A 14,168-nucleotide genomic window follows, 5' to 3' on the forward strand; every position below is an offset into this window, starting at 1 on the left:
CTGTTGTATATGTATTGGTGTTTGCTTCATTGTCTGTCTTCCATAGAATGTACATTTCATGAGGACAGGAACTGTATCTTTTTAATCATTTTAATGCCATTGCCTGGAACAGTATCCAACACATTGTAGGCACTTAATAAATCGATAGTTATTGAAATAAGTAGTGGGAAAGAACACAGGCAGTACAAGGACATGCCTATCTTGGTGTGGGGAGGAAGGGGTTAGTATGGGGAAGGCTCCTTTAAGGAGGAGATTCTTTTTCTACTAGAGCTAGGGACCCACAGAGGGAGAGGGTGCTCTGGGCATAAAAAGAACACAGGGAACATACGGTGTATTCTGAAAAGTACAAGATGTCTTGTTATAAATGCATGGTAGAATTGTGGTGGAGGAGAGGGGTAATTGAGGAGTAATGGCAGGAGATGAGATTAGATAAATAAGAAGCAGCCTCATCTTAAAGAGCCTCGAAGTGTCATCTTAGGAAGTTGGTATGTATTGTTCAGGGAATAGAAACAGCTGATGGACTTTAAGTAGTGAAGCAATATGATCAGATTTTGTGTTAGGAATATCATTCTGATGGCATTAGAGATAAACAATTAGCGATGGGTAAACTTGAGAAGAAGGGATCAAGGGGAAGATGATTTCTCTGGTCTGGGAAAGAAGTGAAAATGTCAGAATTAGTGCTGCAGCAGTAAAGTGGAAATCTGGAGAATGGCCAGGTAGCTCATCAGAAGGTTAAATCCATAGGATTTGATGGCAGACTGATATGAAGGGATCTTTGGTCTTCCTTCCCTGGTCCTACTTGATGGAGGACTTGAGGGTCTCTGTGGGCAAGTAGGTTGTGGGGCTTGGGTCAGGGATACTGTCAATAATAAGAACATGCATACTTTATATGAGCCCTCTTTGGTGCAGGAGCCTTTCAAAGGGACACACCCACTCCAGAAAGTTAATGGAATTTGCCATCTCCTCTCCCTCTTCTAAGAGCTGCTGCTATCTGATGCTTCTCCAGGCTTTCTTGAGACACACCAGCTATGGTAGGTCCTGAATTCTCTACCTCTCCTCCACTGGCCACTGTCCCAACACACTTCCTTGAGTTGGCCCCAAAGCCACCCACATAGAGTTCAGTGAGTGAGTCCTGCTCCTCTGTTCTCTCAATATGGGACGTGAGCCATCATGCCCTTGTTTCTCTCACACTCCAAGAGAATGAGACAAAGTGCCTAGAACATATTTTTTGTACAGCCTTCTTATACTCTTCTATCTAACCACACTTTTGGTTTTAAATTGAAGGAGGACTTCTTTACAATATTGGTTTGATTTATGCCATATATCAATATGAATTAGCCAATAGGTGTACATGTGTCCCCTCTCTCTTGAACCTCCCCCCCACCTCCCATACAATACACTTTTAAATTTGATACAATCACTGCTGTAACCTATTGTACTTAATTCTAATTATCACATTTTCCCAACATTTTTCCATTCAGCATGCTTCCGTTTTACTTTCAGTCATTCCCTTGCTATTTTTTCACTTGTTCGTTCATTTATTCATCTGTAACATATTTTTAATATCATTTTATTTATTTATTTATGATTGTGCTGGGTCTTCGTTGCTGTGCAGGTTTTTCTCCAGTTGCAGAGAGCAGGTGGGGGAGAGGGGGCTATTCTTTGCTGCAGTGCACAGGTTCTCATCGTGGTGACTCATCTTGGGGTTCCCAGGCTCTAGACCATAGGCTCAACAACTGCAGCACACAGGTTTAGTTGCTCCATGGCAAGTGGGATCTTCCTAGACCAGGGATTGAATTGGCAGGCAGATTCTTTACCACTGAGCCACCAGGGAAGTCCTCTGTAACACATTTATTAAGCAGTAAGCATCTGTTCTCTACTATGGCTGGGGTTCAGATGTAAGTCATAGCCCTTGTCCTAAGATGGCTCTGCCAGCTGCTCCCTCCAGCTGAGTGCAAATAGGTTTCTTCTGCATTTGGATTGCAGACTTCATGCTCAGGAGGAAAGTCAGGGGTGGAGATGCTGATGGAGACCCACTGACATGAAGATGACCATAAGGAGGCCTCAGGAAAGCAGAAGATTGATGAGAAGAGGGTCCTGGAGGCAGGAACCCAGGGTAATCTCTGTCTCTGCAAGTGAAGGCAGAGTTGACATGCATTCAGGAAAAGACTGAGAACAATCACTCAAGATGTCAGAATAGAAGCAAGAGAAGAACCAGGGAAGCATTTTAAGCAAAAGGAAGTAGTCATTAATTGCTACAGAATGGTCAAGGAAGATAATGATGGAAAGACTGCATCAGGTTTGGTCATGGGGATGTCAGTGGTAAACTCAGAAGGAGCAGTTTTGGAGAGTGGTGGAGCTAGGGGTTGAGGAAGAAAGAGGAGGCAAGGAAATTAATAAAACTGAAATGTAGAGGAAGGAGAAGAATCAGACAGGACCTAAGCAGAAGACGGGTCTAGGGAGAGACACTGAAGGTTCAGCCTCTAAAGTGCAAGGCTGTGGTCTACAACATAGGCAGGAGAACAGAATCACCTTTCTGTGGTACCTTTCCTGCCAACTTTGTCAGCCACCCGGCATGCTGGCAGACATGGGATTGCTACTGGCATCTAAAAGCTCTATGCAAAGGTTGAGGGGAAAGAACCACTTCCTGCCCCTTCTACTTTGTCTCTGCCTCTCTCTTCCCCCCACACTCACTTTTACTTCTTTGGAAAGTAAACTTAAAGACAAGCACAGTGGAAAGCAGCTTTCATGAAGGTTTACACAGGCACAGGATGTTATTCCAATAACCTGGTCTCAGACTCCTTCCCAGTGACTTCCGGTTTGATGTAGGCTGCCAAAGAATATTACAGTAAAAATGAACACAGCACACGGCTGCTTCTCCTCGGGAGGTATTTCCTGGGGTTTCAGCACTTGTTTAGTCATAGACACCAAGACAGAAACCTTAACTCTTCACCATCCTAGATCTAGCGCTGCCTTGTCCTAAAGGTGACAGTGAAAGTAGGGACAAGTGTGAGAAAGCTTCCTCACCCCAAGGAAGTTTCTGAGGAAAATTATTGCTTGAAGGAAGGCTTTTAAGCATCATTCATCTTCCACACCCACACACCAAATGCTTGTCAGTTGCCAATGAGTCAAGGAGCCATCTTACAGTTAACACAGAGATTTGCTCTGGGAGTCCATGAGCCTTCTGAAATTGTCTGAAAAATTGCAAGTATGAAATTTTTAAAAAAGAATCCTGATTATGGCTTTTATCAGACTTTCAAAGGAGTTCATGAGTTCTGTGAGAATAAGAATCACTGTGCTTTATACATATAAAAAGGATAACCAACAAAGCCCTATTGTATAGCGCAGGGAACTCTACTCAGTACTCTGTAATGACCTATATGGGAAAAGAATCTGAAAAAGAAGGGATATATGTATATCCATAACTGAATTACTTTGCTGCACACTTGAAACTAACACAATATTGTAAAGCAACCATATTCCAAGATAAAATAAAAATTAAACTTAGGAGAAAAAAAAAGAATCACTGTCTTCAGCCAACATACATACCAGTGTGCAAGCATCGGCAGATCATCTGAACTCACTGAGTCTCAGTGGTAGGCAGTGACGGTAGTCCTGGACCTGTTATAGAATGCTGGAGAAATGCTTAATTGACTTGGTAGTCATCTTTACAGTCTCCTGCCACTCTTATAGAATGAGAGGTGATTCTTGGTATAATCGTGATTTGAGAAAACAGAAAAGGATGGTCAGATTAAAGCAGGAGACACACAATGACTTGCATTTTCCTTTCTCAGTGTTGTGTCTTAATCAGAAGCAATTGCCAGTCCTCTAAAATCTTAAGAAGTTTAAAACCAGCACTCTCTCTCTCTCTGTCTCTATTTTGCTAAACCAAACCATATTGAAAAGTTCACACAAACAACTTAAGACATAAAATGGTTCTGCTGGGATAGTGGGTGGACTTGGAAATGCAGATGTGGGTAGGAGCCTCACTGGCTCACTATTCCAACACTCTTCCTTGAGCTGGCCCCAAAGCCAGAGAAATCTGTAGAAATACTCTCCACAGGAAGAAAATCACTTTCTCGGGGCACAGGAAGAGCACCCCCTAGATGATAAACACTATGATCCCCTGGTCTACCTGGGAAAGAGCCAGCAGATTCAGAGGCAAATACTGAATCTCATTAGCTACATTACTGTGCTCTTCACCAGAAATATTTTTGCTTCTGTACTTGCCCCCCATCGAAATCCTGGAAAATTATATAACCTCTTGAACCCTTCTAAGTGGAGAGCTAAATTTTTAATCATAAGTTTTAAAATAAAAGGCAGAATTTCCAGTGAATTGTAAAAATTGGCCTTTCACAATAAATGTTACATCATTTCCTAGAGTTTATCCAGTGGAATAAAATACCACAGTAATCTGATAACACTTATCACTTTAAAAAAACACAAACTAATTCCTAATAATAGGGACGTTAATATTTTTTTCTTTTTTGTTGTCTCTTCTTTAATACCTATTTCTACTTCATTTCCTGTACAGAATTTTAACCTAATACATTTTAAGCTTATTTTATTGATAACTATATCATATATTTTTATATAAATAAAAATATAATTAAGCTGAAATGTAAGAGATTCAATTTTATGAAATCATAAATCTCTACGTGTTAAATGTTTTCCTTTTTGATTGAGTTAGCATGACAATTACTTTTAGTACACAATTTAAAAATGGCATAAACATACTGTAAGTTTTAATAAGCAACTTTAACTTCCATATTTAAAATGGTATTGAAGACACATCTCTACATAAGGAGAGGGGCTTTTTCCCTATCCATGTAACCTTGTGTGAATATTATTTATTGATATAATCAAACAAGTTCACCATCGATTCTATTCCTATATTTCATTTTGTAAGGACTTTATTAAACATTAAGGACCTTTATTCATATGAATAAGTAAATGGAAATGGAAGCTTCTTATAATGATGTCTCTAAATTCTTTGAACTCCTTCCAAGTTTCATGTCCCAATCAAGTTAATGAAAAGAGAGAAATGGAAAACTCCTTGACTTGAAAAGGATTTGTTTCACTATCATTTGAAGCATTCAAGTTGTCAGATCTACACCAATACTTTGGATGGTTTCTGTTTGGCATACCGGATGTTTTTTACATACAGACAGGCCTAATGATGAATAAAGAGTCAGGTTACAAAAGGTGTGATTTCTTTTGTAAAATGGAAGAAGTAGATACATTTGTAGGCAGATTGGTTTTAGGGAAGTGTACATGTTGAAGATAAAGTTGAGAATCTGAACAGAGATTTACTTAAACTCTCCCTGCTTATGTACCCCTTGGGAAGCCAGGCTCATTCTGGTTTGAAGATTGCTGCTATAGCACCTGGCGTGACACTCGTTGGGTACTAAATTGAAAGTGGTATAACAATTACTGGTGATACAATATAATCCACAGAGAATTCTGTGGGATTAAGTTCCTACTAAGGGGATTATTGCCATACTTCCTATGCAAAGAAATAGCACCATAAATCATAACATTATGATACTCTCAACATTTGATAATAGGTCTTGCAGCGGCCAGTTGATTAGTGTTCTAGTAAGTACACAAAACATTCCTGCTTATCAAAGCCAATATTCAGAAACTCTAGATAGAAAAGTGCCAGGCTTCTTATATAAAAATAACCCCACTGTATGGAAGATTTGCACTGATTTGTGTTACATGCCCCACACTATCTGGTCTGACTGGAGTCAACAGTACATATACACTGTGCGCGCATGCACACACACACACACACACGCTACCACCACAACCACCACTTACCCCCATAGGCCTTACATCATCTATCTCTGGAGCCAACTGTGGCAATTGAGAATTTCTATCTAGAAAGGGTTTCAGGTAGCAGTCTGGCTGGAAGAGCAACATAACTTCAGTAGAAAACAAATGCATGATTTTTATGTTGCTGGTTTTGCTGGGGTGGCTCTGGATGAGCAAAGATGTGGCAACCTGGCTTGGGCATGTCACATATTTCATCATCTACAACAGCAATGCAGGGTGGGTTTGAAAACCTGGAGATTTACAGAAGTAAAAAAGTAGAGTGGCAAAAGTTCTTGTTTCAAAGTTAGGCTCTGCTTCTGTCATTTTCAATGTGTTGCTTTTGACTCTACTAACCCTCAGTATTCTTATGTGTAACATGAAAGTGCTGGATGAGCATCTCCAGAACTTACTTGTCTAAAAACACTTTCAGTTCAGTTCAGTCAGTCAGTTGTGTCCAACTCTTTGCAAACCCATGGACTGCAGAATGCCAGGCTCCCCTGTCCATCAACAATTCCCGGAGTTTACTCAAACTCCTGTCCATCGCATCAGTGACGCCATCCAACCATCTCATCCTCTGTCATCCTCTTCTCCTCCTGTCTTTAATCTTTCCAAGCATCAGGGTCTTTTCCAGTGGGTCGGTTCTTTGCATCAAGTGGCCAAAGTATTGGAGATTCAGCTTCAGCATCAGTCCTTCCAATGAATGTTCAGGACTGATTTCCTTTAGGATGGACTGGTTGGATCTCCTTGCAGTCCAAGGGACTCTCAAGAGTCTTCTCCAACACCACACTTCAAAAGCATCAATTCTTTGGTGCTCAGCTTTCTTTATGGTCCAACTCTCACATCCATACATGACTACTGGAAAAACCATAGCTTTGACTAGATGGGCCTTTTCTGGCAAAGCAATGTCTCTGCTTTTTAATATGTTGTGTAGGTTGGTCATAGCTTTTCTTCCAGGAGCAAGTGTCTTTTAATTTCATAGCTTTAGTCACCCTCTGCAGTGATTTTGGAGCCCCCCAAAATAAAGTCTGTCACTGTTTCCACTGTTTCCCCAGCTATTTCCCATGAAGTGATGGGACCAGATGCCATGATCTTCGTTTTCTGAATGTTGAGTTTTAAACCAACTTTTTCACTCTCTTCTTTGACTTTCATCAAGAGGCTCTTTAGTTCTTCTTCGCTTTCTGCCATAAGGGTGGTGTCACCTGCATATGTGAGGTTATTGATATTTCCCCTGGCAATCTTGATTCCAGCCTGTGCTTCATCCAGCCTGGCATTTCATGTGATGTACTCTATATATAAGTTAAATAAGCAGGGTGACAATATACAGCCTTGATGTACTCCTTTCCCAATTTAGAACCAGTCTGTTGTCCGAAGTCCAGTTCTAACTTTTGCTTCTTGATCTGCAAACAGATTTCTCAGGAGGCAGGTCAGGTGGTCTGGTATTCCCATCTCTTTAAGAATTTCCCATAGTTTTTTGTGATCCACACAGTCAAGAACGCTTTAAACATGTTAATAGATTTGATGAAATCCCAACACAAGGGAGCTTATGAGAAGTCATCCTTGCTCTAGATTCAAGGTGAATAAGCTTATTATTCATATATTAATAAAAATTATATATATCTATACACATGCATTAAGCATTGAATAATAGTAAAGCAAGAAACCATAGATCAATAATACAGAATAGATGGCATGCTGCTGCTAAGTCACCTCAGTCGTGTCCGACTCTGTGTGACCCCATATATGGAAGCCCACCAGGCTCCCCCGTCCCTGGGATTCTCCAGGCAAGAACACTGGAGTGGGTTGCCATTTCCTTCTCCAATGTGTGAAAGTGAAAAGTGAAAGTAAAGTCGCTCAGTCGTGTCCGACCCTTAGTGACCCCATGGACTGCAGCCTACCAGGCTCCTCCATCCATGGGATTTTCTAGGCAAGAGTACTGGAGTGGCTTGCCATTGCCTTCTCCGAGATGGCATAGTGCAGCATGACTAATTGATGTTCTGTGCATTAAAGTACAGGCCAGACAACTGTGTAGATCAGGGAGGTATTGTGAGACTTCCTGTTATTCTTGAGTATGGCATACCAGTTTTTAAAGGGAGATTATTGCATAATAATAATGATAGTATTTTTAACATAATACTACAAAGTACATCTTAAAAGAAAATACTAGTGGCACCAAGTTATTACTCAATAAATATTTGTTGAATAAATGAAGATATTAAGTCTGTTCTGAGCCTTGATGCAATGTTCAACTAGGGGAGGACTGAAGCAGAGTAGCGAGAAATAAAAATAGAGCAGAAGGCTTGAGCCACCCCCTAATGGAAACAGACAGGTCACTCAAGACCATGATTATTAAGTAGAAGTGGTTGGCCACATTGATTACACATGGACACTAAAAGGAAGTTTTCTTGTTTCAGGCCAGCTGCCCAAAAACCATCTGGAAATGGAGATTTCAGAGAGTGGTCTTCAGAACTGTCCAACTCCTTTGCTTCAGTGTCCTGATCTTCGGTAAACCTCATGCTAACCTTTCACCTGATCCTTAGGGATTAGGGTAACTTTTCCAAGTGGGCAAATCTAAGGATGGTAGCCAGTTGTGAGGCATGGGAAAACTGTCCAAGCCCAGATTCCTGGATGGGGGGAAATGCACCCAACACCACTATATTGGTAGGAGAGGCTTCAGGGAGAACATACAAAAATACACCCAGGGCCAATTTATGCGTTAGACTCAATAGACACAGGCATGCATTACTTTTAGAGAGCCACAGAAATGCTGTAATTTCTTTAGAATTCATTTTCTTCTAGGCCAAAGAAAATGTTTTCATGTGTAATACTAATATGTTCATCTTTAAACCAATGCAGTTATAAAAGTTTTAATTTTATTACTGAGGAAGGGGATTCTGAAGGCAAAATTCTATGCAAGTCAGAATCCAGCCCTGGTGGTATCAGAATAAAGTCTTATAGCAAAACAATGCCATAGAGGGGCCTGTGAGGGAAGGCAAACAGAACCAACACTCACGTGGGCAGCTGAGGAGAGGGTTGATTAGGAGCAAGACCTCATAAACAGGAAAAAGAGCCATTTCCAGGCCTGATTGCTTACACTGTGCACCTCTTCACTTGGGAACTGGCCTCTTCTGGTGGGGGTGAGCTCGCACTGGCTAGGTTAACACTACTTTGTGTCCTAATACCCTTTATACTTTTGAAGGGCACATTCTTTATTTCATTTGATTTCATAAACATTTCTCTTAAAGGCCTGTTTCAAGTGCTATTTTAACAAGTGAGTAAGCAGAGATGGAGGAAGTAGAGTAATTTATCAAAGGGAAACAGCCCAGAGTAGTGGGATGAGTGTAATGTTGCAACACAGGAGATACGATACGATGAGCCTCTGCCACAAACCTGGTGTTTTCACTCAACAAGTATGCAGGGAATGCCCGATTAGTGCCAAGCTCTTTGCTTGGTGTTAAGAATCCAGAGGTAAAGAGACCCCCATTAGGATTCACAATCTAGCAGGTGTGGTCCATGTCATAAAACAGATAATACCTGCCAGTAAGGGAGGCGCAGATAGAGACAGGGTTCCTGGAGAAGGAACATCACGCCCACCTGGAGGCGTCATGGAAAGTAGGTGGAGGAAAAGTTTACCAAGCCTAAGCAGAAAAGGGTAGCCAGAGGAGAAGGAAGAGCGTGTGCAAAGTCATGGAAGTGGGTGATTTCTGTTTTTGCTGAAGAAAAGTAAATATGGTGGGTGATGAGGCTGGACCAGCAGGTAGGCTCCAGATCATAAAGCATCTTATTTCCCACGTGAAGAGGTAGTACTTGTAGATATGAGGCAGCCATCAAGACATTTGACACGTCATTTAATTTGGGCGTGGGCAAAGTATTTAACATCTCCTCCATTTCTAAAAGGAGAAGGTTAGAAGGCCCCTAAGATCCCCTTCAATGCCGGAACTTGGTGATTCCAAATCTTTAATATTAATACCAAAGATCCTCAGGAGAGGACACTTTCTTATTCTTTTTTTTTAATTTATTTTTAATTGGAGGATAGTTGCTTTACAATGTTTTATTGATTTCTGCCATTCAACAATGTGAATCAGCCATAAATATACATATATCTTCCCCTGCCTTGAACCTCCTTCCCACCCCTCCCCTCCCACCCCTCTGCATCATCACAGAGCGCTGAGCTGAACTCCCTGTGTTACACAGAAACTTCACTAGCAATCTGTTTTACATGTACAAATGAATATGTTCCAATGCTACTCTCTCAGTTCATCCCACCCTCTCCTTCCCCCACTGTGTCCACAAGTCTAGAAGAGCACATTTTCTCATTTTGCCTTAAAGTGTATCAATACTTTTAACAAAAAGATGGAGACCATTCTTTTTCCTAAAAACGACTAGATTAGACATAAAAGGATCATGCTTTTGGTATTCTAGTCAGGCTCATCTGACTATGCAGAAGTATACTTATGCTCACAACCTCTTTCTCATTAGGGATGCTAACCTGATCCTCCCTCTCCTTTACTTAGAGCTGATGAACCAGAAAAAAGTATCAGCATGGACCTACCACTACAGCAATAAATCATATCCATGGAATTATTCCCGTATATTCTGCCAGAAGTACTACACGGATTTAGTGGCCATCCAGAATAAAAACGAGATTGCTTATCTCAACGAGACCATACCTTACTACAACTCTTACTACTGGATTGGTATTCGAAAGATCAACAATAAATGGACCTGGGTGGGAACCAAGAAGACTCTCACTAAGGAGGCTGAGAACTGGGCTGACAACGAGCCTAACAACAAGAAGAATAACCAGGACTGTGTGGAGATCTACATCAAGAGTCCGTCAGCCCCTGGCAAGTGGAATGATGAGCCCTGCTGGAGAAGAAAGCGAGCACTCTGCTATAGAGGTAGGGGCTTCTTGGCTCTAAAATCTACCTGTTTAAAAAAAAATGCCTTCTCTGGTTCGTTAATATAGCCCCCGAGTCAATAACATTGAATCTCAAAGTCAGGGACATGGACACAAAGAGTGAACTGTCAGTCAAGCAGCATTACTGAGCATCTTGAAGAATATAAGATCAGAATTAGAAAAAACTGGCCTTTTGAAGGCCAGAAAGAAATTTTAATATCATTCGGTCCACCCTTATAATTTATAATGGCCAAAATAGATGCTCAGGAAGTTTTGGTCTCCTAAAATTTATGTCCAGAGCTTTTCAGCATCACTGGGCCCTAGACTAAGAGACTGTATAGTTTGAGAGAGAATTTGGCCTTGTCTCTAGGAGATACAGTTGGAACTAATACCTACAGATCATCAGTATGTTCCAAGCATTATTATTTGTTTATGTCATTAGCCCATTTAGTGTTAGCTGTGTTTCTTCCTCATGAAAACATCACCAATCAGCTCCAAGTACAACTCTCCTTTAGCTGATGAGGAAAAGGCTCAGAGCTATTCAGGAACCTGCCCAAGGTTCTAAGTTCCTTGATGTTAGGGGGGGTTAGTCACTAAGTCATGTCCTACTCTTGTGACCCCATGGACTGTAGCCTGCCAGTTTCCTCTGTCCATGGGATTCTCCAGGCAAGAATACTGGAGTGGGTTGCCATTTCCTTCTCCAGGGGCTCTTCCTGACCCAGGAATTGAACCTGGGTCTCCTGCACTGCAGGCAGAGTCTTTACCAACTGAGCCATGAGGGAAGTCTCCTTGATAATGGAGCCAGTTTCAAATTCACATTGACTCCAAGATGGTATTCTTGATTCACTGGAAAAGACTCTGATTCTGGGAAGGATTGGGGGTGGGAGGAGAAGGGGACGACAGAGAATGAGATGGCTGGATGGCATCACCGACTCGATGGATATGAGTTTGAGTGAACTCTGGGAGTTGGTGATGGACAGGGAGGCCTGGTGTGCTGTGATTCATGGGGTCGCAGAGAGTTAGATATGACTGAGCGACTGAACTGAACTGAACTGAACTGAACTGAACTGAACTGAACTGATGTGACCACACTTTTGGCTTGACATTCTTGGGAAACAATTTGAGAACATAACCAAGGATGACAATGCTTCACAGATTCCCTCCAACAACAGCATATCTCTGGGTCTATTTGACTTTGGTAGGAGGTGAGAGGTGAGGAAAGGTAAGAGGTAACTGAAGGTGAGATCCTGTGAATATATTTGATCCTCTACTCTCCAGGATCCAGAGTGAGCAGACATGTGTGAAAGCTTGGTCTTCTGGTAGTCACACACCGCATGCCAGAACTGACTCCATCTTTCTGATGGAGTGACTTCCCATCCCCTGCCCTGGATAGCACAGGAACACTAAAGCCAGGGAGAGTATGGGTTGCCCTGGGCAAGACAGTCCAGAGTACTCTGAAGCTTCTTCCTCAATATATCATCTACCAGATGCCACCCTCTGCTGTGTATGTTCTAAATTATGTTAGATTATAAACACCTCCCTTCAGAACACCTCAGCAGTAATGGAACAGAACACAGAGTATAGAGTATTCCCTGTACTTTCTCCCTTTCCTCGCACAGGAAAACACATCCATATACACGTTGTCATGTAGACAGATCTCAGTTTATAAGTAACTTATTTATTATTGTATTAACAAAGAAAACAATGACCTGCTTTTTATAGGCCAGGATGGACATTACCAGAATGCTAGCTCATCCTACTGATCTCCTAGTCAGCTTCCTACTTCTTCTGGGCTTTAGCTCCCTAAACCCACTCTGATCAGACTGTCTTGGCTGCCACGAGGATGTTGCAGTACACCACTGCTTCCCCTCCCTATTCGGACTTCAGCATCCATATCTGCAAGATAGTCTTCCTCAAAAAAACTTGCAAAAAGTTACAAGTAAGAACAGAGATTGAACATTACTGGCATGAATGATACGGAACAATGCCACTTCTCTAGCCTGCAACAATGGTGGATGTCACTAATTGATACCATTTCACCTGAACACAGTTGGCTTCCATCTCTACTAACCCAATACTCTAGGCAGCCACTATCACTGACATTTTTCCATCCAAGAGGTAAAGCGTGGAGGGAACCATCAGTTCTCTGTGGGAAGATAGATGAGAAATAGATACATACGCTACCCTGCAACAAGAAAACTAAGTTGGAATAATTCCCTAAATGTCAGGCTTTGTTAGACCTCAGAACAAGGTGTCAAAAAAATAAAAAAGAATGATTCATCGACTCGCCATTATGTTCTTTCCTGGAGGTCCAAGAAGGATATAAGTTACTAATGTGCCTGGAAAGCCTGAAATGGAGTAGAATACAGAACCTGGCTGTTTTTCCATTCCTAGAGTTCTGAGGGCCTGAGGAAACTACAGTCAGAACACAACTTTTATGTTTCAAGAGCATAGGGCAGGCAGGTGTCCCTCTAGAGCACTGGTAGGTCAAGCTGAGTAGGAGGGAAAACGTGGACCAAACTTCTACCTAGGCGCTACTGTTGCTTTCTGCATCTTCTCTCTCTCTCATTATTTTTTATTTGGCTGAATGGTGTCTTAAATGCGGGATGCAGAATATTTTAGCTGGGGCATGAGGAATCTAGCTCTCTGACCAGGGATCAAAGCCAGGCCCCTTGCACTGCAAGCACAGAGTCTTAAACCACTGGTCCACCAGGGAAGTCCCTTCTGCATCTTCTCGTTACTTGAAATGCTTCCCAGTGGTTCAGTGCAGCTTCATCAAACTCACTGGCTGCCATGGGAACTTACTGCTGTAGAACCTTGCACGGCTTACAGAGCTACAGTGTCTGAGAGTTGAGAGGAAACATAGAGATCAAATAGCACAACCCGCTATGTGACATACGGATTTCCTCTTGTGATAGACCCCAGTGTGGACCAGTGTGTGGCCAGGCTTAGGAAATACTACCAGAAAACAGCCTAGCCACAGACCTGTTCCCAGCTGTGGCCTCATCAACACAGATGCTCAGTGCTTTTGTAGTATCATTTCTAATACTAATCTACCACAGGCACACAGTACCAATGCCCTCAAAGGGTCTCTTGCAGGAAGGAAACTCTGTCCTTCTCTATTCTGTCATCCAAGTGGCACAGACTTAGGGAGGAGGGCCTGGCAGGCCAGTCATGCTCTGTACCATCTAAATCTCATATATTCAGACCTATGACACAGCTCCCTATAAGGTCATTTGTCTTTGATCACAAGTAGGTCTTAAACATCTCATTCAGCTCCTCTGCCATGTGGTGCTGGGCATAGACTTAACGCAGGCAAAAAGTGGAAAGGCTTTGGCCCTAACTTTGGACAGGTTGGACTCAAAGAAGGAACTTGCTTGAGCTCACATAATAGTAGGGGGTGGGGCATGGGTTCTGATTATGTAAATGTGACCCCTGCCACCCCTCATCTAGT

At 42.0% G+C, this 14,168-nt stretch overlaps 1 protein-coding gene and 1 long non-coding RNA gene across 2 annotated transcripts in view; one reads left to right on the forward strand and one right to left on the reverse strand.

Moving 5' to 3' along the window:
- The window catches only part of SELP (selectin P), a 45,445-nt gene that overhangs the window by 3,844 nt on the left and 27,433 nt on the right, over nucleotides 1-14,168 (forward strand). Inside the window, exons 2-3 of the mRNA XM_055419678.2 lie at nucleotides 8,229-8,319; nucleotides 10,329-10,715. Coding sequence (XP_055275653.2) covers nucleotides 8,229-8,319; nucleotides 10,329-10,715 — 478 coding nt within the window. The remainder of the gene's footprint in view (nucleotides 1-8,228; nucleotides 8,320-10,328; nucleotides 10,716-14,168) is intronic.
- Nucleotides 1,493-6,176, reverse strand: LOC148775162 (uncharacterized). The gene is made up of 4 exons (XR_016039631.1): nucleotides 5,824-6,176; nucleotides 3,550-3,707; nucleotides 3,028-3,194; nucleotides 1,493-1,840 (listed from the first exon to the last, which is right to left on the reverse strand). It is a non-coding gene; the product is annotated as an uncharacterized LOC148775162 (long non-coding RNA).

Source organism: Moschus berezovskii, chromosome 17 (genome assembly GCF_049115385.1).
Source record: "Moschus berezovskii isolate FMDL1 chromosome 17, NW_MosBer_1.0, whole genome shotgun sequence".
Classification (NCBI taxonomy): Eukaryota; Metazoa; Chordata; class Mammalia; order Artiodactyla; family Moschidae; genus Moschus; species Moschus berezovskii.